At 37.4% G+C, this 27,131-nt stretch overlaps 1 protein-coding gene across 1 annotated transcript; it reads right to left on the minus strand.

The window, feature by feature from the left end:
• Nucleotides 1-6,997: 6,997 nt before the first annotated feature.
• On the minus strand, nt 6,998-22,863 carry LOC753304 (ATP-binding cassette sub-family D member 2). Its single transcript, XM_030985414.1, has 11 exons — nt 21,992-22,863; nt 20,779-20,963; nt 20,160-20,340; nt 19,194-19,315; nt 14,593-14,752; nt 13,829-13,926; nt 10,968-11,113; nt 10,029-10,174; nt 9,328-9,412; nt 8,063-8,188; nt 6,998-7,628 (listed from the first exon to the last, which is right to left on the minus strand). Exons 1-11 carry the CDS (start codon nt 22,785-22,787, stop codon nt 7,322-7,324), a joined length of 2,352 nt encoding a protein of 783 aa, XP_030841274.1. The 5' UTR covers nt 22,788-22,863; the 3' UTR covers nt 6,998-7,321.
• Nucleotides 22,864-27,131: the final 4,268 nt, after the last annotated feature.

Genomic DNA, 27,131 nt, shown 5'->3' on the forward strand with positions numbered 1-27,131 from the left:
GGTGCCAACACTAAACCTTTCAGACAAATACAAACGTCCATCAGTTAAACTAAGTAAATAAAATAGCCGACAAAGTCCATCAATGCCATGAGAGTGCGGTTTCAGTGAATAGATGCATGATAATAATTCATGGAGATTGAATGCCATGTGCACAAGCCATCAGAGTTATAAAAATATAAATATGAATTATACCATGAAAAGCAGCTCGGGCCAAGATGAAAATAGCTCTCGAAAAAAAGATTACAAATTTAGCTCTTTTTTTTGGCTCGCTCTCATAAATTATTTTTGGGGTTAGTTCATGGTCTTTAAAACCAAGAAACTAGTTAACGTTTGTGGCATACTGAAACTTCACAAATTGCGAAAAAATCAATGTTTGTGATTCATTCTTCATTCGTGGAGTAGACAAACTGCAGGCAGTATTTATATGATGTGAAGCTTGTAAAAGAAAGTGACAGAAAAACAAAATAAAAAAGTGCTTATTATAGGCAGTGGTGCGGGAGAATGAGAAAAAGAAAGACAGACAGAGGGATACTCATACAAACGGGAAAGTGAGAGAAAAAGAGAGAGAGAGAAGTATACATAGAAGGGAGAAAAGGAAAAAATAAGATCTGGATGAGAAAGAAAGATAGAGATGGGGTACATGAACTACAATGTACTGAAAGTTTTAAAAAATAAACAGAAACTGGTTTACTTGCAATCGATCAGCTTTAATTCACAAACTCTTCACACCTAACAATAATTAATTAGCCAGTGATTCAGAAACATACAACGGTGAATAAATTAATTGCAATTTATGGTTATGGAAAGTGTAATGATACATTGCATTAAAAAAAGTAGAGTAATTCCAATCATTCTTGAGATAGTGACAAAATGTAAAGAAACATTCCTTTGCATTCTACTTGTGAGATTAGAAAGTGGTTCCAAAATATTAAACTAAATTCCTTTTATTGGGTGAACAACATGTTTTCATTTATTGTAATGCTGTCAGTACTCCATTTTGCTTTTTGCAATCAAATAGCATTGGGAGTAGGATCTACCTTGCTTTATCAACTAAATTATCTTATACTATGTATAAGCTATAGAAGTATTAAAAAAACTTCCCAAGCCATTTACATGGAAGTTTATTTGTTTCCAGCACTTTTCATCACTTTATTTCAGAGGAAAATCCTTAAACTGTATATTATTCTCTGTTAAGCTAATGGTGGAAGGACCCTGAAGACAGTCATATTTGGGATTTAAGATGTTTATACAGCATGAACTATAAAATATGACAATAGTAGGGGCACACTTTTCAAAACTTTTACATTAAGACCCTCTCTTAACAGGCTTCTGATAAGCTTACAATTCAGTAAGTAGTGAATAACAAACTCACATCAAGATACTATTGCTATAGAAACAAGAAAAGAAAATACACAATATTATGTTTATACGTACATGTGAGCACACACACAAATATCTGATCCGGTAAATAGTACATGAAACATGTCAACATGTATTAATTGCATACATATACTAGCACTCTATAGCTAATTTTTTAATTGTAATACTGATATCATGAGTTTGTTACTGACCAATGACACCTCAAAATATCCCATTGCTTGGTTTTAAAAGAAACATAAATATGAAGTATTAGTATTTGATTCTAGGAATACATATATACCAAGCTTAAATGATGCATTTCATCTTCTTGGTAAATCACTGTCAGATTTTAAAAGTGGTTCATATACATGTATACATCAATGACCTGAACAATTCACATGAATCTAATGCAAGAAGGGCATCCTGATGAAACATGCAATTTTCCTGCTTTCAATACATCATATTGCTAAAAGTTCAAATTAAAGTACATTAAAATTGCACACAAGAATGCATAGCTAAATTCATATACATGTGTAGGCTTTGAAAGTTATAAGATGATAATCTGTACACATTACTCCTTTTGTGTATCATAATTGAAATGATTAGTTTATCCTTGTACTTAATATGGAAAGGATACAGCTCTAAAACATATACTTAATATTTTTAATAGACAGTGAATCTCGATATCAGTTAAGTTTATTATCAATTTGTTAATTTACTTTCTTGTTTATCTCCAGGGGGGTGTTTCACAAAGATTCTAAGTCAAACTTAACTCTAAGTTGGACTTAGAAATTATGAAGAGCCATTTGTATCCTTAAAATAAAATATATTCAAAAGCAAAAATTCAAGTATTTTAGACGTTTTATAAATTCCCCATCAAGAACATAAAATCTCCCAAGATAATAGAAAATATGAATAATTTGAATCAACATTTTGTGTCTTTTAAAATAATTTTTACAAAATATTTTCAATGATGCTAACGGCTTTCCATAATTTTTAAGTCCAACTTAAAGATAAGTTCAACTTAGGATCTTTGTGAAACACCCCCCAGGTGTATCGTTAATACAAAAGAAAAGGGGAAAAACATGAAGATTTCAGTTATGTGCACATGATAATATACTACAGCAAACACGTGCTTTATATTTACTAAAAATTCAACATTTTCAACAGAAGAAAACAAAATCATTCTAGCAAAACTATAATACTAGAGCATCTTTAGCTCAAAACACAAATTTTACACAAGAACCCACTTTAAAATGGGGACTATTTGGTAGATTATTCTCAGTCTAATTTCCAGGAGAGTATTCCTTTGTTAGATTTACATCAACAACTCAATATCAACAAATTAAAGGAATTACACAAGCCTAAATAACTTCCCTATCAACCACAAGTACTGATTACTTTTTAAACAACTTCAAAAAACTGCTATACATATTCTTAATCAAACTTTTGATGAAACCAACTAATGTAGTGGATTGACATTGCACGTACATTATTCTGTTAAATGAACAATTTTAAATCTAAAAACATGTGGCTATATTTGTACACAAGGTGCAATTCAAATGTTAAGATGCTTTTTTTTTTTGGTTACCAACAAATAATTTGTTCTTTACCGGTTTAGTATATATTAATTATAGTTATTGAATGTATTATTATCTAAGTACAACTCTGTACAGCGCTTAGAAACATTGTAATAAGCGCTTTATAAATATAATGTATTTATTTTATTTATCTATATTTATGACTCCTTTTACTATGTTTGAATAAAGCCCCGTCTTAATCAATTTTTTTTTTATCTCACCCAAGCGACATGTGGATGAGAAACAGTGGGGGGTCTGATTGTAAAACACAGGGTGAGCTTTTGGACACCGTCTTCATCAGCCATCCGCAAAAACCTCACCCAGCGATCAGCTGGCGCGTTGTGTACATGTATACATTTTTTCACGGCGATGACGTAATTTATCTCAATATTGTCCGGACGTTACCCCGATTGACGCGTCTTGATTGTAAGGGGGTAAATGTTGTCCGGACGTCACCGCGACTTTATTTTCCAATTAAGACGGGGTTTAAGAAAAGCAGATGACATGGTTCGTTATAATACTCCCTTTATGAATCACTAAAGGTTGATTTATAAACAATCATCTTCTCTGTTGAAACATCTCTATCTGCTAAAACTTCTACTATCATCGTTTAGAATTTATCTTACACAATTAAGTTACTCTATTACTTTTACCAGTAGTTGAAAATGAATAAATTATACTTTGGTGGCAATTTAAGAGCACAGATAACTTTGATACCCTGCATTCAAAGTTGGAATGTAGCAAGCACACTCAGGATTACGTAACAAAACAATAATCTTAAAACACTTTACTTTAAATATAGATCCAGAATACATCATCTCTACAGGACATGTAGCATGCTACAATTTGATCAGATTTCATGTTCATTATGAATTCATACTGCAAGTGGTAAAATAATTGGACATTTGATACCTACGTCTGAGAAGAGTCGGTAGGGTAGTGAATCTACGACAAAGCTTACCAGTACATGCCCTCCTGGCTCGCTGCAAAATATAACTATCGGTATGTCATAATATCATGAACTGATGACCTATCATTAATTTATATCCCTTCTATGAATATTCATGAGTATTCTAAATACATGATTGGTCAATTGGTGCTCACATGATAAATTATAATTTCACTACCGAATAGCTTTCGCTATTTTTCCTGGGCAGAACTGCACATGCTCTATTTAATATTTTTTTCCAAGGCACTACTGCGCATGCTCACTGTTCATTGACATAATTTGTGTCAAATTTGAACGTGCAGATGACTCGCTGAGCAAGTCCTTACACAGACTGCTCATAACCTTGCCGCCTGCAGTATCCGCGTAAGTCAATGGTACTTTAGCCCTGCGCTCGATCCAGATTAGCTGGTAGCTGGTAGCAGAATCATGCATAAAGCCTGTATAAAGCCATGACTTACTTGACAAGCTGGATCTTCAGCCTAGCTGAATAGGTAGAACCATAATTTGTTTGCAAAATTTAAAATTAAAAATTATAGAGCAGCAGACTCACACAGCTTAACAATACAAATTTCAAATTTCTCGATAGCAATAAACAATAAATTTGATCATACATAAAATTATATCGATAGTGTACAAATGATAATCAAGCTTATTCATCATCTTCCTAGTTTCTTTTGATTATCTTTCTAATCATAAAACATCAATAAATAATCCATCAATTGGCACTTTTTTTTCCCTCCAAAACATGTAAAACTTAATTTAAATAATTATAACTAAATTATAATTTAATAAAAGATCATATATCATAACACATTCATAACATCTAATTTCCATCAGTTTCACACTATTTCAGACTCTCTCTCTCTCTACTACAATACTCAGTTGCTGTTTGAAGCTGCAGTTCACATAATATGTTCACTTGACCGTGTATTTTTATACTGGTCTTTCTAGTCCCTCTCATCTTCTCTCTTTTCCTAACTTCTTATCATTTTTCCTTGCTCTCTCACTATTGACAACATATACTGCTAAATCTGACATGCATCTTCCTCCTTTCATTCAATCACAGCTACACTAATTTGAATTATCCACATTTGCATGAATTACTCTCATGATTGCATACCATTAAAGTGATACGCAATATTATTATCAACATATTTTGTACAGATTATAATGTCTCTTTGTGTGTATCAAAAGTGCTTTGGAAATTATCTATGACCCTGGCTTGAGTTCGCATTCTTTAAATGCATAAATATAAAGTTGGGAGCAAAAATAGTATAATGTGGATTATAAAAGTAAATATATGACCTGCTTGAGAAACTTCCTGTCTGTTAGCAATACCGAAATGAAAAAAGCTGAAAAAATTGATACACAAATTTTAAAGAGTTATTTCACTCTGTGCATTTTGTACTCTCTAGTCTTCTTCTTATTTCTGTTTCCCTTGTTCCTAAAGCAACTTTAAATCAATTTTATTTTATATGCTGAATAGTACGTTTAATAGGTGTGTAAACTATAAAATGAAGGCGATAATACTTCGCACCTTCCTCCATTCCTTAGTTCATAACTATTAAGTATCTACAAAGACTCTCCATCCCTTATGCAGAGCTGCCAACATTTGATTTGGGTAATCAGGGAGATTTCTGAGAGAGCAGCATCGAACGACTTCATGTTGGCGGGAACCAAGAATGGCCTTTTAGTGCCCCTGGTGGGGGGGGGGGGGCAGGGGGCAGGCCCCCCAAAAGCTCTTGGTTTTAAGCCTCTTTGAAACCCTTTTAGAACACATTTTTTCAATGATTTCTCAAAATGGAAGGCTTTGATATGGCACATTTTATTTGCATACAATTGATAACATATGAACTTCACATCATATTTCAGACTATGAACTCCTGTTACCTCTATTGTGAAATGGGGGATGTACTTGTGGAAGGCAAGGACTGGGGTGTGCTTGAGGGTTTTCCTTGAAGTGACTGGTAGGTTGCTTGCTTGAGTTTGCTAAGGAGGTCCTTGCTATACTCCCTTTGGTAGCATGGGACATCTGTGTTGGCAATTTTCTCTGTTAGGAGTGCTTGAAGTGTTTTCAAATTCATTGATCCCCTGAAATCAGTTTTGTTCTTCCTAACAATGCTAAAAACTCTTTCACATGAAGCATTGGAATGTGGTATCACAAGCAAAGATTTCATCACTTTGCTCAGAAGTGTGTATTTCTTTGAGCCATTGCCATCCTCCATCTTTGAAATTGCAGACCATTTCTTGTCTATTCTCAAGTTTTTGTTCAGGATCTCTGGTTCCCCTGAAAAGTCTTCAACCTGGTATTGTGCAAATTCCAGCTCAAGCTTGTCCAGGTCTCCATTCTCTGATTGTCTGTTCAAAATGCAAGGGTACTTTTCAACAAAGTATTGCACAGATGAAAATGACACATCTCTTCTGGAACTGACATCAATCACTTCAGCCTCCTTAAGGAGATCAGAAAAAAAAAGTCGGCTTCAAAATCCACTCTGCAGTAACACTGCCATGTTGGTATCAAATGATAATCCACTTAAAAATCACATCGCAAAAGTCCCCAAATCAATCCAAAAACTGATGTTCAAATGTGCAGTTTTTTGGGCCGATCGCAGCAGACAAAGTCTGCTTGTTGTATCAGTGCAACTTCTGGCTGCTCTGACGCGACCGATTGGAAACCGGCACCAACGTACCGGGACGCTACGGGGGCCGGCGAGGAAGCCGCCCGGCAGAGCAAGCAGGCGAATTGCTATCACACAAACACCACTCACATTATCACATGTTCCCAATGGTTTGTTAGACTAGCCCGCCAGTCGTTCGGCGTAACTCTCATTTATTACGCTGTTAAATAAAGTACGATATCACGGTAAATTTATATTCGACGACTGGATAACAGGAAAATTCATATTACAGAATTGCCATGTGTTGACCTGTTTGTATACGTACGTACGAACTCAACATGCTAGTCTTGTGAAACAGTCGTTTGTGAAAATAATACAACTTAAAATCTGGAAATCCGGGAGATTTTTGCATGGGGTCGGGAAAACGGGATATTGGGTCAAAATCCGGGAGTCTCCCGCAGGATCCGGGAGACTTGGCAGCTCTGCTTATGGCCTTGTTCATTTTTAGTCAGGGGATTTTGTTCAAAACAAATATAAAGCACCCTTAACCTAGACTTATACAAGCTTACTATACATACTGATCTAAATTCTATAAAATAGAAATTTAATAGCAGCTCATTTCATATGCTACTTTTGATGCCTGCTTTGCTCAAACTATTGCTTACATTTTGCTTGATCCCTTAATAAGGTGTCAAAACCGCTCAATCCTCATAGCACTGCGCAAAACTTCATTTACACTATGTAATGTCCTCTCTCTCTCTCTCTCTCTGTTCTGGCAAATCATGTAGACCGATTGATTGTCTTCTGTGCCTCCATCACTGGTCACTCTCGGCAGCTTCCGGTGCTCCATTCCTTGTTTCTCCTCCTCCTTCTCCCACAACCTCCTCCTCCTCGTCGCTCCCATTCTTCTTCTTATCTTTAGAGGGCACTGTCCTCTGCACCGAGTCTTCACCCAAGATCTCACACAGTTCATTGAGTCTCTCCTGCATGCCAGGGATACCAGAGAGTTGGGATTCAAGACGTTGCTTCTCTTCGTTCAGGCTGAGACGAGCCGCGGTGTCAAGTTCCTCCAACCGCCACTGACCGGTCCCGTCAAACTGGAGGAGATGGGTGTGGTATTTCCTGTGTACAAAAAGATTAAGAACCTTTATACATCATGCTTGTGTCATGGTCAGATTATCTCACTTTGTACATAAAATATCAATGTAGATTAGATTGATTTAAAATTGATTTTTGTCTTACATTGATTAACCTAAAACTTATAAGGTACTTAGCTTCAGGCCCTGTAGAGGACGACATTATGCCATGAATTTTTTTTTCATTACACAGCTTTCCAAAATGCACTACCGGTAAGCATCTAGAATTTTATCTGTGTTATTGAAACAAATAAATATCTATAGAGTGTGCTCAAATCTACAGCTTGTATTTGATGACAGTCACAGGTGGGGTAAACAGCAAGTGACATTTTAAGCAAACATGACATTGAATTGTTCCGCAAAGAACATTAAAAATGGAGCAAAGATGAAATCAGTGACTGCATTCAAGATAAATCTTACCATAGTGACGGTCTGTGTGTGATCGTTAACATGATTATCCCAGCATCCTTTGCAGCTTGGAATATCTTGCCTTCAACATCAATGCTTACAGCACTAGTACACTCATCAAGAAGGGCAAACTGGGGCCTGTGTGGACAAAAATAGTACATCAAGGGCAATTCATTATCATTGTGTAACAGAACTCCTGTTCACTGTACAATTGTATATTTAGTTTAATAGGACATGACTGACTGAAACAGGAAAATGCACTGAATTAAACCATTGCAATTAGACATATGATTACAAATATGACTCTTCTGTCTCATGTTACAGTGCCATTATAAACAGAAAGTACTCTTGAAATATTACAATTCTATCAGTCACTTAGTAGTAGTTTAGTTTAGCTTCATTCCAAACCTTTTTTTGTAACAGAAGATTTTAATGTACCAGTATGTTTTAATTGCAACAAAACCCTGATTGTCCTGTAAATGAGTCTATCAATGTAAAATGAGCTGACTTATACTGGTACTGATATATAAAGATAAAAAATGGGTAGATCAATAGGTGAAAGAAGAGTTAGCCATTATCCTCTTTCAAATATCATGTACAGAGTAATCCTGACCTCACAGATTATACTGATCCCTCTATAGTATTAACAACTCTTCTTCTCATTACATTAGGCATCAATGGAAAGACTATAATAGGGTTCATATTAAGCAGCTAGTTCTGGTAAGCAAAAGGACTAAGCAGCTCATTTTTAAGGCTCAGTGTCGATACAGTAATAAGCATTGACCAGTTATACAAAAAGGATTAAGATCATTGACCAGCAATGTCCCCCTTTGGATACACTAAACACCTACTATAATAAGTGTAGGGGGAATCCATTTTATAACTGTGCTACTTGGTATGCACATGCATATATTTAAAAAATATATTAGTGTGTCTGTGTTTTTTTAATTGTTTTTTTTTAATGATCAGTACTATTCCTCAATATCAGGATTCATACATCTGAGTACTTCATAGTGGAGTCTTGTATAGCACTCTTTGTCTGGCACATGGTCACTCCTGGTGCTCCATTATATTACACTGGCTTTAATAGCATAAAGCCTGTTCACTGCCTAAAGATGTGACAGAAATAAGTCCTACCCAGTTACCCATTTACCTCACCTGGGTGGAGTGTTGAAAATGTAGATAAATGTCTTCCAAAAGGGCATTAGTGCTGCGACAGGGATTTGAAATTGAATGAAGAACGTGTTAACGTTGATGGGAAAACCTATATTACTTACTTGTGATAGAAGAGCCTTGCCATGCCCATCCTTTGCTTCTCTCCCCCTGAGAATACATCCTTCCAATCGCTCACTGAGTCCCATCCTGAGTGACAAAAAATATCACAGTAAACATTAGTCCAGTACATACCGGTATATAATTACTCATTTGGTCAGGGGGTGTTTATTTTGGTTATAAGTAGCTACATGTATATCAATACCCCTCCAAATACACATTAACATTGTGACATTTTTGTCCCTTTTTTTTTTTTTATTAGTGACCAGCTTTTATGCCACTCACATATTTGTTCTATTTTGTTTACCTATATCTTTGATCCATTTTGTTCACCAATCATTGTAATGACAAACATGTATTTAAGAAATAAATCTGCTCTAAAGGGTTTTCATTTAACCGTGCCACTAACTTTCCTATAAATAGTGCCTGTCTGAGAGCATACACACACAAATAGATTTACAAATGGGCAAAGATACAATGAGAAAAGGGGAGGCTGTAATGTTAAACAAAATAAGTTGAAGATCAACAGATTTTTTTCAATATGCCGGTAAGTAATCGATTCTGAACATCTCCAAACCCACACCATGATTAAACATTTCTGCAAAAAATCTCAATAGAGCATGCTGAATTCATCAACATCTATTCCCATTTAGTTGACAAATATTTTGAAAATCCACTCTCTGGAAACTGCTACCGGTCCACATACCTCCTTCTCTTGTCACAATGTACTGTAAGTTGACTATACCAAGGATGTTCTCTAGATCATCATCTGTCATCCCTTTCTTGGCCATCTCTTTCAAGGAATCTGGGTAGATGACCTGATCTCTCAATGTGCCAAGAGACATGTATGGTCTGAAGAAGAAAACCAATCATTCATAATGTTATGATTAATGGTGCAGGAAACAAATGAATGTTTCACATAGAAAATATGTGAACCTGCTGCAAAGTTATGTCAAAATGAGTTCAGCAGACATATCGACTACAGCTGCTTTTTTTGTTCTGCGGACTGAATTGTGATGATTTAAGACAGGAGAGTTGGTTTCAGTGTAAAGATCACTGTGCCATTAAAAGGAAAATTATTATTGTATCACCAGCTATTCTCTTACATTTTGATTTATATATGTAGAGGGCTGTTCTAAAATGTCTAGGAATGTACATGCCGTGTCATGGTATTATGACCATGTTAAATAACGTGTATAAAGGTTGAGGATTAATGTTTGAGAGCTTTAGACTACACATTTGTGGTATCTAAATACCATGTAATATGAACATGCCAAAACCCACGATTAATAATAATAAAAATAATAGTGTAAACTTATAGACCGCACACACCATCCAGGGACACTCATGCCGCTAGCTCAGCAACAGTTCTCTTTAAAGCCTGTCTGCACTAGTTTGGACAGGGGGATTAGACCTCCCTGCAAGGTCACTGACAGGTGGTTATCTCATCAAATCAGATCTCTCTTTTAACATAAGAAAAAGGGGATCATTGGGACCAACAGGCACCGATTAGGCATTGTTTGCTATATAGAGGGTGCAAGTAGCTATAAATAGAGCAGGGGGCTTTAATACATGTGCAAGTAAAGTAAATGTTTATTTGATAATAGAGTTATCATTTGAGAGTCAGGTATAAACTGAGCAGTACCTTTGTGGTATGAAGACCATATGATGTGGATCTGGCTTGACTAGCTTGCCTCTGTAGACGGGCCAAAGACCACACAGGATCCTGAACAAAGAGCTCTTGCCACAGCCATTGGGTCCAGTGATCAGAAGGTGCATACCGGGAGAAACCTTCACAAAGACAAAACATTCATTAGCATCTCATTAAAATTTAATTAAATTCAATTTTATTCAATTCCAATATCCACCAAGAGTACAAAATAAGGTAAAATCATAAAACAAAATAAAGCAGATAACAATAAAAGAAAGAGCATTATTGGAATTGGGTGTCCATACAAAAACTAGATGAAATTTTGACTGCGCGCAGTCGAAAATGATGCCTCCGCCATAGAGCAATTTAAACAAGTTTGGAGTTTAAATCTCCAGTGGTTCTTGAGATATCATGAAAACAATCTCAATGTATGGAATTTCATAAGTTGACCTCTGTGACCCTTGACCTTTGACCTACGTGCTCCAAAATCTAATCAGATTGTCTTCCTATGGTGATACACACTATCATTAAGTTTGAAGTTTAAATCTCCAGTGGTTCTTGAGATATTATGATATGGTGATACATACTATCATTAAGTTTGAAGTGAAAATTCTCCAGTGGTTCTTGAGATATCGCGATAACGATCTCAATGTATGGAATTTCATAAGTTGACTTCTGTGACCCTTGACCTTTGACCTACGTGCTCCAAAATGTAATCAGATTGTTTTCCTATAGTGATACACACTATCACTAAGTTTGAAGTTTAAATCTCCAGTGGTTCTTGAGATATCATGATAACAATCTCAATGTATGGAATTTCATAAGTTGACCTCTGTGACCCTTGACCTTTGACATACGTGCTCCAAAATCTAATCAGATCGTCTTACTATGGTGATACATACTATCCTTAAGTTTGAAGTTTAAATCTCAAATGGTTCTTGAGATATCGCGCTAACAAACTCAATACAAGGAATTTCATAAGTTGACCTATGTGACCTGTGACCTTTGACCTACGTACTCCAAAATCTAATCAGATCGTCTTCCTATGGTGATAAATACTATTCCCGAGTCTTAAGTTTAAATCTTAAATGTTTCTTGAGATATTGTGATAACGGTCAAACGGGACGGACGTACGGACGTACGGACGGACAACCCGAAAACATGATGCCTCCGGCACCACCTTCGGTGGCGGAGGCATAAAAAGGGTATTGTATCTAGCATTTTGTAAATCTTCCATTTTCTTACTATATTCTTACATCAAAATTCTATTTAATAAAGACCTGACTTGCCACAAGTTTCAAGCAGGGTCGCTTGCTTAGCTATTTCATCATACATTAGCATACATGCCAACATTTGAAAATCAGAAATCTGTACAAATTATGCTATTTTCAAAAAAAAGAGGAACAATCCTAACTCTCCTATTCAATACTACAGACAAATTTGTACAGGAAGAGGATCCCCTGCATTAAAATGATAATTATCTTCTCCCAAAAAGAGGAATGTTCCTCTTTAATCTGAACAGTTGGCATGTATGCATTAGTCACTAATCATGGTAAAACCCCTAGAAGAAAAGTCAGACCTGTCTATAAAAATCAATGTAACATTAAAAGTGACAACAGTCATGTCTATTTAGACAACCCAAAGGGAAAACAGGGAAACTGGCCACCAAATACAGGTGGTCTTTCTAGACAGGTTCTACAAAATATGTATCTTCCTAGAGGGAGATAATATTGGTGACCACTTTAGAGAGGCAGCAAAGACAGGTTTGACTGTACTTGAATTTGAACTTGAAATTTATCATTCAATAATAAGAACATAACAAAAAGTGCATATGTCACCGGACTGTGGATCACAAGGTCGCGGTTTCGAGTCCAGACATTAATCTACATCTGCCACACTTGACCCAGGTGAGGTTAATGGGTACCTGGTAGGATTATTCCTTGAAATGCACTGCGCTGATAGCGGCCGCCATTGCTAAAGCTAGGGTAATAATTTCCAAATCACTTTGGAAGCACAAAAAGACTTTATATCAACGTGTGTTATGCGCTTCACAAGAACCAACTATTATCATTAGGAGACAGTATCAATGACAGACATGTAGAGATTGTGGACTTAAATACAGATGTCACGACAATCACTGTAGTTGAATGGCAATAAAAACAAATTAGTGGCAATACTCAGCTCATTATTACTGCTGATATTAGGTCAGCTAGAATGTTAATATTTTCAAAAGCAATAATTTAAAAGCAGGTTGGTTAGAACTGTTTGATTTAACATATTTTAATAGAACAAGTATGTATTAATAAGTTTCAAAGTCTGATAGACAGACTGGTTTTGAAGATAACACATGCCCTAGATCAGTTGAGGGTCAAGAGGACCCATTTATCACCTGAACACGTCAGACAGTCAAAATAACTTAAAGACAAAGACAAAGAGATATATATGATAAACTCACATCATGCATCTTCTTGCAAGTTTTACAAACTCATTTCAAATCCCTATCCCTAGTTTCCCAATGTTCCCTAAATTCCACATAACGTTATAGTCTTAAAGATACACACAATGAAAAAATAAATGAATACCAGTAAATAAATACTGGGGTGTGTGAAGTTACGAACCAACGAGGCGGCATCACAGCTAAATCATTATACAATGCCACACTTACAACATACCAAGGAAAGGTTCTAAGTATAAACCGGTATGTATCTTGTCTGGAAGTATGTGATTTTCTCTGATTAGTGATTGCATACAGCAGAATGTAGTCTGTTCTAAACCAGCCAGAATATGTGGACAGTTACCCTTTAAGCATTAGTATGGTTGTGCATGTCTTGTCTCCTTGTCTCCACGGTACATACCTTTAATGACAAGCTTGAGATGACCTCATCTTGGTTCGGTGTGATGATAGGCAGGTTCTCTGCTATGATCAACGCAGAGTCGGTCGTGGTAACCTCCCCTATACATAAATAAATGATTCATACAGTCAGTGTCATGTCATGAATAATCTAACTAGTTTCAGTATGCCCTGCTTGGGAAGCCACATAAAAACCTTAGCACATCCCAGGGTTACATATTGACTGTTGAGAGCCATTTTTGAAGGAAATCATAACACACCTAAAAACTCTAATTGATAAAATTGTAGTTGTAGAAACAGTCGCAACCAAACCCTGAACCCTCTAAATCACAAAATCTAAATGACCAATCTGAAAATAACTGGTAGATTTAAATATTCAAGATTTTCTTTAGCACCATGACATTTACCATTGTGGCTTTTTGATTTGAAACACTTCATAAAAGCTGGCAAAGACAGATATTTATTGATTGATGAATCAATTAGTTAATGTTGGAACCACTAAGAAAGAGCATAAAATATAAAATTATAAAATCACTTAAGTATTTTTCTTTAGGGGTATGCATTCAATTTGCTTAAGCTATCATCTTCTGATCTCTTCCTTGGTGATCTCTTATTAAACTGACCCCAACCCTCTCCCCCCTCAAAAAAAAAAAATACATGTATGTAAATGTATATTAAAAGACTGCTGCACAGGAACTAGATTTGATTCATAAAAGCTTAATATAAAAAATGTTGATTGTTTTAAATTCATAACGTCCTAATCCTTACCTCGTAGATCAGCTGATGAGGTTACTTCCTTGATTACTTTCTGACCTTTGACCTTTCCATTGTTGGATACAGTGTTCCTGACATAACGACCTTTACTGACGTCCTCAAAGACTGTAAGCATGTCTGATACTCTGGCGCTGTAACCTGCCAACTCAGTCACCTGGAACAAGAATTTTTCGAAAAATGCTGATCATGACAAGTAGCTTTTTTTTTTCTTTTCAGAGTACTACATGAAGATTACTATCAAAAATTTACAAACAAGTACATAAACAATGTTAGCTAATAGTCATCAGCTAACAAATGCTTCGGAAACATCTTCCGAAGATAAAAACGGATTATCAAATGCAGATTAAATTGTAATACATGTTGATAGTATACATGTACATGCCCCCCCCCCCTCTCTTAAAGGGCGGTCCAGCCTTAAATTTTTAGAATCCCCTTGTAAAAATCTTGAAATTTGGTGAGTCCAGACTTACATATGTAGATTTTGATTTTTGAGCACCCATGTGTCCCACACACCTGCTACAGTGTACAGTGTTAAGCCCTGCTAAAGTTACGTAACTAGTACTAGCTAATGTTTGTTACTCCAATGTTATTACAGGTTAAAGCGGAGTGGTCAAATACATGTAAATTGCTAAAGTTTATCAGCTACCTACCTATGTACACCTGGGTTGAGAGCAGAAAATGTAAATCTCACAGAATAAATTTTAAATTAAGGACTGTGCTCTGTATGTACATAAATGAATGTGATACATTAAAAATCACATATTTATTTAGCTATCGTTATATCTCACAGTTTGCCATTTTTACATATTTCTGTGTTTCATTTTAACATTACTGTATCTCATAAGAACACATGCACATCATGAGACAAGATAATGTGCAAGAATACACAACGAGGACAGTCACTGATCAAGGTCGCACAGCGTCTTGTACTGCTGCCTACATATTGTACATTAGTGCATAATAATGTGCACATGCACATTAATAGCATTGTGTTACATGTAATGTGTATTGTGCGCACAAGAGAAGTGCTTCATCCTTCGGAACTAATGTACTGTACATGTGATCCATCAATTCATTTCACTGATTCAAGCTTACCTACTAACATCCTGTGTTTGTTCCTAGTTTTATCATTTAATGCAGGTACCATACTTGTAATAGTTGATGCATGTAAGTAGGCCTAATAATATACATTAATTTTACCCACATGTACCTGTACACTTTTAATACATTCATTGAAAATGATGAATTGATTTAATTTCCCACCATAGTGCTGGTGCCTGTTCAACCATTTTGATATTTTTCTCTTTGTTATTCCAGATAGAATTGTGTTGCACTAATAAATATATCATGGTCTCCAGATGGTCAACCATAGTCAATCAATACTCATTAATAATCTATTTTATTCAGACACTCCAGTTTACAGTACATATAGCTTAGACATATCAAAAAGAAAGATTTTTTTTTTAATGAGAGAAAAGAATTCAGATAAATGGGTATAATGCTGTAGGTAGCAGACTATACCCATGTTAGTAATGCTCTAAAGAGACCTTCAATTCTTAGGGCTTTAAGACACAAATAAATGGAGTGCTGGTTCAGTGACTACATGTTATCTATTACGGTAGCTTTAAAAAATCACCAATAGACCATATTATCACCCAATAGGTCATATTTCAATAGTCAGAATGTGAATCGCATACATTACATGTTGTTACATTGTAGGTAGGACTCGCCAAAATGTTTGTCCTAACTAGCGACAATAAATGATGCAATTCGCCTTCTGACGATTGAAATACAATTATTCATAACCAAATAAATTAAATAATTTGCACAAGGCACTTAACAAAGATGTGTGCATTAAATTTGATTACAAAACTGGCTTCTTACTTTTAGTTTCAAATCAATTAATCAAACACTTCATATGTGATTAATCAGATTGAAGACACTGGAGTGCTTGAGATAAACAAAGTCAGCTGACTTTGCTACAGAGTGAAAGAGGATCCTCCCCTTATGTTACTAGATTATTGCTGAGTTCTTGTACCTTGTTATTGGAAGGTTTTGAGCAATAAATCTACTTGAAACTTGAGACTTAAAGATGGATAGAGAGAGAGAGAGAGAGAGAGAGAGAGAGAGCGTGCGCGGAGGTTGAGAATCTATAGGCCAACATGTGTACACACTATATATGTATTTCTATCAATTAGATCCTTCCTTCCTTCTAAACCTTCTGAATTTGGAGTCAGCAGCGCGGTATTCCGCATGTCGCTAACTTGTAAAGCCTTTCAATTAGACCTACAAAGATGAATAGATTCTTAAAACATTAAAAACTGTGGTCTAGTTTGACCTTTATCAACAATGTGGTCTACATTTTACTCAGGACTAACGATCAAGTAATGTGTGTCAAGCTTACTGTATCTACATACATGTATCACCATGCAAGCCAATACTTATACGCAGCATCTTTTATTTAAGTCTGTATTACACACTCCCAACACACTAAGAGCAAGGGCCAGGTTCAACTATATGCCTCGTTAACATCTTCACAATCTCCTTAAATAGTTAAATTAAAATCACTGACAGAGATTTAAAATTTACTAGCATCCTTCAATCATAATTACATAAAATGGGAAAATTCACCAAAACTAATGTGTGATGTTTTATTTAAATGGATGCAGTTGATTATTGCCAATTCAAACAATGAAGGTACCTGTAAATTTTAAAAAATACCCTTTGGCTGCATTTACACTGCAAGCTAACATCATTGATTTTTCTCACATTCTAATGTTTCAACCGAAGTTGCTAAGCAACTACAGGTAAACAACGAAAACCCCAAATACAAAAACCTATCACTGGAGTGTAGTTTTTTTTAAGTCGGCCGAAGTTTCACCAAAATGCTCCCTCTCAAAACATCACTGAAGGTTTCTGATTTTGGGTCATGTGATTTTCCACGCTTCTGTTCTAATGTATGCAGGGCAGCAAAAGTGGCGCATGCGCACAACTCGATCACACAAAAAAAAAAACAGAATTATCAAACAGCAATTGTTTTTTATTGGGGTTTTTCAGTAGTCAGTGTACATGTAAATGGCAGTTAGAAAGGTCAATTGTTTTTAAAATTAGGGTTTCTGTGCTGTGTAAATGAGCCTATTGTATCTCTTTCATTATCTAATCTTCGATCCAGCTTACGGTATCTCAAGCACATAGCACAGTTGAAAACTAATCACAGTACAGGGGTAATTAGTTCGGTCTTTATCAACAGAGCCATACAGAATAAAATGTTGAGAGTTGAGACCCATGCTAAGAATCATATACAAAATCCTTTATCACCAACACCTACAAAATTATTTTACTAAAACATGTGCATGTACATGTACTTGGAATTGTAATTGATAGTAATTCAAAATTTTAATGTCAGCCTGAAAAATAGTATTGAGCTGAAATTCACTACCTCTTGGATTGTACCACAGTGGCATGAGTGCCTGTTTACACTGCATCAAATTACTACTACATGTACTGTAGGCGCTGATAACAACTGCTGTACTTTGGGTTGATTTATCTTCTATCTCTTCATAGAGAGATCAAACATTTGGTGTACATGTACATGTACATGTAGGTATCTACAGTGCGTCCCAGAAAAAATGAAACCGAGAATTATCGATGTTTTATCATAACTTAATCACAATTATAACTAATAAATGATACATATTTGTAAAGCTTAGAGCCTCCTCTTTCATTTGATGTAACTCATATGATGCTTATTTCATGCATGAGTGATTAAAATGAATCTGAAGAGGGAAAACCAAAAAGTCATTTAGCGGACGGTATCTGAATTTCAAAGAGAAAACTACATTTCTAGAAAGTTGAGTTTATGCCCTTTCATATAACACCTCATTCAGGAAAAATGAGCAAGGAATGAGAAAGTTCTGTTTGTTTAAAGTAGTGCTTGCATTTCCATAATTTTATCAAACAAGTTTGTTTTCACTGGATGCCTGCAGTAGGAACAAGCAGAATTGACAAAAGACTGAACTCTGTTTCGTTGACAATCAGCCATGCATTAAGTCTTTCGTCTTTCGAAAGACTTCAAATTTTTTCTGCTTTCATACAAATCAACTTATTACAAGGGTTGGATTGCCCTTTAAAGGAGCTATTCACTTGACCTGATCAATGTGAAATGGTTATGTTGCGGACTCTTAAACGACCTTTGGTTCAATCCTGAATTACATGTATTATGTTTCACATGATGGTACATGTATTAGACATAGGGGCCCAATGGGCCTATACAATATCTGATGGATTTATTTTGTGTAAATACCTAATCAAAAACATCTTAATCTGAGCATTTGACCCTTAAAAGGTCAATACTGAGACTGCCCTCTATAGATTCAGCACAGTACGTCCAGATGTACCCATACAAAATATATTATTAATTTTAAAATGGAAATTTAGTAACAAAATTCCTGAAACAAAAAAATAATGATAGTAAAGCATACACACACACACACACACACACACACAAAGTGATTCTACCCCTGACCAACGACTGCCCTGACTAAAGACCACAGATACTACATTCAGAATATGAGTTGAATAATGTTTCTTCCTACCTCTTTGTACGAAGACATGATTCTCTCAATGGCATCTGCTGCTGATGAGAGCAAACCTTTCGCTGTCGTGAATCCTTGAGTTCTTAAACTCACCTCCTCACTTTCACTCACTACCTCTCCATCTATGGAATGTAAATAATGTAAACATTAATGTAAACAAAGTGAGTCTTGACATTAACATTGACTGAACTTAATTACCTTAATTACAATTAAGGTATTCAAGTAACCCGTTATCATGATAGAATTACTGACCAGTAGATATTCTGTAAGACTTATGACAGAACACTCTCCACATGTATTGATAAAATCTTATCGTTAAAATATAAACAAATTAATAACAGCTCGACAAAACAAATGATAAATTGTATCCAATCAAAAAATAAGATTGCTAACTAAATCAGATAATAAAATTACCACCCATTGAAACGTAAGAAAAGCACATTAATAACACAGTACTAAGCAATAGTACCGCTATATGGCAGAAGATTAATTAAAGTAAAGAATAGATAAATTAACCAAGACTTAATTATATCATGTTTATCACATTATCATATCATATAATTGCTTGGCTAATGTTGCAGCAATGTAAATACAATGTAATTTCTTGAGCCTGTCTATGAATGTACATTGTACATTGGACCAAGAAAACACAATTTTACATGACATTACTCACAGTGTCCTGTCAAAACTATATAAGGATTATCAAAGAGCAACAGTATATTCTGATCCACTTAAAGTGGATCATAATAAAATACACAACCTCAATAAGTCATAAATAAGCAAACCTGTCAAAAATAAATCAAGATTATCAAAGAGCAACATGTTTCTATGATGTACAGTGCCCAACTACCATCGGTGAAATCTTCGAATCGGGGGGGGGGGGGGGGGGGGGGGGGGGGGTAAGTACAGCTTATTTATCTATTTCAAATTTTACTTGGACTTACTTGCCGATTCCTAATTGCTTACCCACTAGTGTAGGTCCTTCGGAAGTCATAATTGGTATGGCAACCATCATCATCCCGGAGGCTGACCACATGTACTTCATAAGAAACTGCTCTAGCATCACATACCACAAACGTTTCTTGAATATCAGGGTCATCTGACGCTTCAACGAGTGGTATTTCTGCAACAGATTTCTGTGCTCCACCTATAGGTGTGCACAATCAATAAAAGCTAAAGGGTAAAACTTCATTTATTAACAAATGCAGTTGGACATGAAAATGTTATGTGGTACGAAAATTGTGTGCAAATTCAATATTTACTCTTTAACAAGAAGAAAGTAGAGCCATTTATCAAAGAAGATGATCTACTTTATCATGAAAACAAGTATGGTAAATGTGTGATTCAGACTGATCACTTAGCTTGAGAAAGTCCACAGGAGTGGATGAAAGCTTTCAAAACAAATGTAAGGTTGGTTGAAGCCTAAAAACTACATGTTATCATTATCCCCAACTGATGAAAGTTTTCTGTCTCAAGTATGGAAAACATTGTCATGTGGCATGAGGTAAACGTCTGAAGTCAGCTGTGTACCTACAGTGTACTATGTTTGTGATGTGTTTTGACTGTGCAAATATAAATCATGTACCTCGTGTCCATTGTAGAAAGCAATCTCCTCTGCATTAGTGATGATCCTGGAGTGAACGAATCTCAACTGTCCTTTACGATGTGCCTCCTCTGCTACCAACCTTCCAAACTTAGGGGATGCCATCCTTAGGATCTTAGCTGTCAAAATCAGGACTGATCCAGCTATGAGTCCAGGAACATTGGTACCTAAGCAAAGAAGAGAGAAATACATGTACCATATATATGCCAAAACAATTTTTTTAAACATAGCAAATTACTGATAGTTTGAGCTCAGTCCTTCTAATTGGGAAGGGACTGGCCCATTGCTTTGGATTTCATCTACAAATGAACTGTTAATTAAAAAATAATGAGCGGGTGGGGATGGAGGTGGGGATTAGCCAGCTTTTTTCTGAATGACCTAGTTGTGCTAATTGGTATCCCCGAAGATCGGTTTTGGAAAAAGGCTACCGGTATATTAAATTTCTTGGAATAAATGTTTTTCAAAAATCCAACAATGTATAACCAAAATGTAATAAAAGTATGGTTCCATAAAGGACTTATCCAAAGTATATTTAACAGAGTTGAGTTGAACTATTAGTGAAAATCTTTTAAGCATATAGGTCTATGTAGACTAATTACATTCAACAAATTAAAACTGAATATGCAATCATCATACAGGAAAGAGTTAAAAACTATATACTGTAGTATGTGCAAATGCATAGTAGATTGTAAACAAAGTCTATTAGAAAATTCACCAAAAAAGGTTTATTAGAAAATTAACCAAAAAAAGGACTTGTTCAGCGGTCCTTCTACTCCAGACTAAGGTCAAGAACCCACACACACACACACGCATACATGTACACAAAGCAAATAAAATATATATAGAGACTCATGCAGGCTATGTGAATTGATAAGTAAGAATACTTTGATAAATGATATTAGAAACATTATTTTAACAACAAGTACATTTTGCAAATTTTACAAATGCAATTTATAGTCTGGCAACGTTCGTGGACGATGCTTTGCATGTTAGTAGTAGATGCCCAGAAAACGTCACTCACAGGGGTTCAAAATAGCAACAAAAAAAATCGCCTCGCCGCTATGCAGCTCTTGGACGATGCTCTGCATTTGGTCTACCCACCACCCCCCCCCCCCTTAACAAAAAGCTAGATCCGCCCCTGTACATTAATCAACTTACACAGAAGCCCACATAGAATTTACTATGACTTATTTACCTGCATTGCCCTGTCTAGCAAGTCGAACAAGAGCAATGGTCATCAGCACTACATCCAGCAATGGCTTTGTCAGACTTGAATACAGATGAGCAACTGATTCACAGAATATTGTCACATCTTCAGTCAAATTCTGGTCTACATTGGCAATTCTGCTGTCCAAATTACCAACTCGATAGTAGGTCTGATTCTTGAAGTAGAGATTGTAGGAATGGTCAACGAGTCTGGTACGAAATGCAAGAGAGAGACTTGACTCCAAGAAGCGTATTGTGCTATTGATGAAGGTAGCTGGAACAGCAAGGGCCAACCACTTCATGATTTGATAGATAAATCCTCTGAGATTAGTATCAACAATTGTTTTTACCATTCCTCCTTCCAAATGAGCAACATAAATTGACAAGAAAGTTCTTGTCACTAAACTCACAGTGTGTAAAAACAGAATTCCAAATTCTTTGGTCCATATTCCTGGCAAGATAATGCGGAAAAGTTTCCTGAGGCGAATGTAAAAGTCTTTTCCTACTAATGTAGATGAGCTTGATGGATTCGCTGAATGTTGTGGACTGCTATTTTCTCCAGTTACCTCACCCTGTGCGTCCGAATTGTGTTGGCCATTATTTGTGCCAGTAGAGCCGGTTTTCTTTACCGGGTCGCGAGTGAGCAGGCCCCCGAGTCCAGAGCGGTGGAGAACACTAGCACCACTCTTTACCTGGTAGGCAACAAAGAGTGCAACTGCTACTCCTCCAATAACTTTGGGGTTCCTCAAATTCTTGTGGATGGATGCCCTGAGTAATTGCGACATGACGCCGATCTAATGATGAGCTCTTCGAGCAAAATTTCTAAAATAGATGTGAATTTTTCTTCACTTGTCAAGTCATTGCCTCCACCATACTCTGTCACTTTGTTATTACCGGTATGCACACTATATAAGAGATGCTAGTTTATCGAAACCGTCATGCGCGGCATCAATAGAAATGTCTAGTGCTGAAAAAAGCGTATCGTGCTAAACTCATGTAAGGGTACTTATTGTTTGTCTGTCTGTAAAATGCCTGTCAATCACCGCTTTTTGCTCCCCATACTATTATGCCGCATTTTTGTTTGTTAATTTGTTTGTGCCTATCAACATATAATCAACCTAAACCTTGTCACATATTTTGTAATCAAAGGAGCCTTCCTTCTTGGCAAAGAGGACCCTTTGAGGCTTTGACCATAAAACATGTTCATACCCCAAGTTAACAGAACAAGGAGGAGACGAAGAGAAAGAAGAAGAAGAAGAAGAAGAAATTCTGCACGAAAATATTTTCTTTCAAAAGGATAATACGTCTGATATGTGTCATAAATTTCAAAATAGGAGTGCCATGCAGGATCTCCCCTTCAGCAACCATCGGTTGAACTTGTGCCGTCACGGTCAATTATTCCATTTATAATATAATAATACTTTTGTTTACCCAAAGAAGATTTCATACTGGCATCAATGCTGACTCCTGAGTGCCCTCCACCAATACTAAATCAATGGATATAAGACGGACTATGAATAACCGGGATTCACTCCTTTCATACACCTAACCGGGATCGTATCCATCTTTCTTCTGTTCATGCCGATACAAATTAAACTTTAATTCTTGAAGAATTTCATTATTCAGAATTTCATTATTCAGAATTTCTCAGGGTCCCACACCCACCTCAAGTATCTTGTCCAGAACATGAGAATATATAGTTTGCATCATAACAAAACTCAAGTGCTATAAAGCCCTCCCCTCCCCCCCCCCCCCCCCCCCCTCTCCTGACATTCCGAAACGGCTAGGATGCTGACGTCAATTTTTGTTTGCACTGATTATTTAGTCCGAAGAAGGATTGAGTTATTAGGCTCGCTTACAACTCCTTGGTCTGGGCGCCCCATTACTAGATGTTAAGTGTTTTAATGACACCCCTTCTCTCCATCATAAAGTGCCTCCAAGGTAGATGCTCCAATATCATAATTTAAGGATACAAAATTCTCATTATGATTCACACCAGGGGCGGATCTAGGGGGGGGGGGGTTAGAGGCTGACAAAAAAAGAATGTCGGGGGCATTTTTTGTGGTGCTTTCTACCCCCCCCCCCCCCCCCCCCCCCCGTAGCGTAGCCAGGATTTCATTTTAGGGGCCGGGGGGCGGTAGTGAGCACGCAAAGCGTGCGAATCACTTACAGAGCGCGCATAGCGCGCTCCCTAGGGGGGAGGGTGCAAGGAGGGGGGAGTTTCCCCCCTCCCGCGCGAAGCGCGAAAGCTTCGAGGTTTCATCAAATTATAAGAGAAAGAAGACGATTCGTTGGACCGTTCTCGACTCTTAATCCTTATCTAAATTCAGTTTCTGTTGACGTTTCATTCGAGAAAGAAGACGATTCGCTGTACCGTCCTCGACTCTTAATCTTTGTTTGAATCAAGTTCCCCTGCCTCCGCGCTATGTTTTATTAGATTATTAAAGAAAGAAGACGATTCGTTGTTCCATTCTAATCTAAATTCAGTTTCTTTTGACGTTTCATTAGAGAAAGAAGACGATTCGCTGTACCGTCCTCGACTCTTAATCCTTTTATGTATCAAGTTCCCCTTCCTCCGCGGAAGCTCTGAAGTTTTATTAGATTATTAAAGAAAGAAGAAGATTCGTTGTACCATTCTCGATCGACTCTTAATCCTTGTCTGAATTCAGTTTCCCCCCCCCCCCTCCCGCAGAAGCTTTGACGTTTCATAAATTAAGAAGACGATTTGTTGTACCGTTCTCGACTCTTAATCCTTATCTGAATTCAGTTCCCCCTCCCCCCCCCCCCTCCCCTCCCGCGCGAAGCGCGGAAGCTTAGACGTTTCATTAAAGCTTAGACGTTTCATTAAATTATTGGAGAAAGAAGACGATTCGTTGTACCGTTCTCGTCTCTTAATCCTTTTTCTTCCTACGTCCTCTTCCCTTTTTCTTTTTTTCTCTCTTTTTTTTTTTTGGCCGGCGTTTTGGGGGGCGACCGCCCCACCGCCCCCCCTGGCTACGCGCCTGCCCCCCTCCCCCCTCCCCCGAAATATAGGTCTGCACTTTTTTCAAATTTTGGGGGTCAAAATGGAAGTGGAGAATGTAGTGCTCATTAATTTTTACCCGTATTCGTTTTTTTTATTTAAAGGAACATGGACCTGTGTTGGAAAATAGCTTACTTAGTTTTGAGTACATTTTACAACATTTTGGATACATTCTCTGGTCAGGGGGAGGTGCACGGGCACCTTCAAGCGGATAACTATACCGGTAATATTTGAAAGTAGTCATAAGAGTTGGCATAAACATTATGTTGAGAAGTGGATCATGATGAGGGGCGGATGGTGGTCTCCTAGCTTAATACTATCGCGGCTGCTTAGGGGAGGGCAGTCACAGGGATAGGTAAATGTTTTTTTTTTTAATCGGGTGTATCTGACGATTGACGGTAGCTAGTTGCGCTAGTCAGTAAGGAAGAGGTGCAATAAGAGGTGCAATGATAGAGACGAGCAATGCCAGAGAGAGTGGGGAAAGAAAAATACTGGGCAAGATATATAGAGACGCAATTGCAAAGAGAGAGAGGGGAGAAAAACGGAGGGGGGGGGGTGTGGGAGAGAGAGAGAGAGAGAGAGCGACAGAAAGGGAGATGGAGACATTATTACAGATAGGCAGACAGGCAGACAGAGGGGGGTAGAGAGAGAGAGAGAGAGAGAGAGACATGGAGACTGACAGATAGACAGAGAGAGAGAGGGGAGAGAGAGAGAGAGTGAGAGAGGGAGAGAGAGAAAGAGAGGGAGAGAGAGAGGGAGAGGGGCCAGCGGGCCCTGCCCCCGCAAAAAAGAGAGAGAAAGAGAGAAGGGAAAGGGAAAGAGGAGAGAAAGGGAAAGAAAGAAGAGGAAGAAAAAAAGGAAAAGGGGAAAAGAAGGAGATCGGGGGGGGGGGGGACCTTGCCTCCCAACTGTTACCTACCCCCCCCCCCCCCCCCCCCCCCGTCAAAAAATAAGAGAGAAGGAAGGAAAGGGAAAGAAAAAAGGAAAAGAGGAGATAAAGGGAAGGAAAAAAGAGGAAGAAGAAAAGAAAAGAAGGGGGATATCAGTTGTAATTTTCACGCCAACAAGTTGCCCTTGCCCCCCCCCCCCCCCCCACTCCATCACACTTAAAACAGAGAGAAGGAAGGGAAGGGAAAGGGAAAGAGAAGAGAAAGGGAAAGAAAAAAAGAGGAAGAAGAAAGGTAGGGGGATCAGTTGCGATTTCCCCGCCAACAAGGTGAAGATCGGGGGGGGGCACTGGCGTATTGATGGGGGAGGGGGCTTGGGGGGAGACAGATGCCCCCAAATATAATTCAAACGTGGTTTATTTCTAATTCGATACCGGCGGTGATTTACAAATGTTGCTAAAATGACATAATTTTCCGAAATATTTCCTCAAACTTTAGTAAATTATACTTTTGTATGCGTTTGTTGGAAAATGGCAAATTCCTAAAAAAAGAAATGATGAGGTGTCAAAATTTGCTCATCTGACCGTGAATAAATGCATAAAACCCCTGAGCTTCCCGGAGCTCTGCCCCCTGGATTTCACCAAGGGGCCTAAGGCGGGCACCTGGATGCTCATCTGACGGTAATTCAATGCTTAAAACCCCTGAGCTTCTGGGGTCTCCGCCACCTGGACCTCACGCCAATTAGTGACCTGCCAGTGTCACAAATAAGGTATCAAAATATGCTCATCTGACCGTAATTTATTGCCTCAAACTCCTGAGCTTCCGGGGGCTCTGCCCCCTGGACCCCACGCCAATTCGTGACCTGCCAGTGTCACAAATAAGGTATCAAAATATGCTCATCTGACGGCAATTTAATGTATAAAACCCCTGAGCTCCTTGGAGCTCTACCCCCTGCATCCCACGCCAATTCGTGACCTGCCAGTGTCACAAATAAGGTAACAACATTATGCTCACCTGACCGTTAGTAAATGCCTATAACCCCTGAACTTCTGGGGGCTCCACCCCTTGATCCCCCGCGGGGCTTTGCATCCCCCCCCCCACAAAAAAAAAGACAAAACACGTTTTTGCTCATTTCGCCACTGCCGGTGTCACCATTACGTACCAATATTTTGCTCGCATAATTTCAAATTTGGGCCACCCCCCCCCCCTAAGAAATCCTG

Source organism: Strongylocentrotus purpuratus, unplaced genomic scaffold (genome assembly GCF_000002235.5).
Source record: "Strongylocentrotus purpuratus isolate Spur 01 unplaced genomic scaffold, Spur_5.0 spur5_contig_836, whole genome shotgun sequence".
In the NCBI taxonomy this organism is placed as follows: Eukaryota; Metazoa; Echinodermata; class Echinoidea; order Camarodonta; family Strongylocentrotidae; genus Strongylocentrotus; species Strongylocentrotus purpuratus.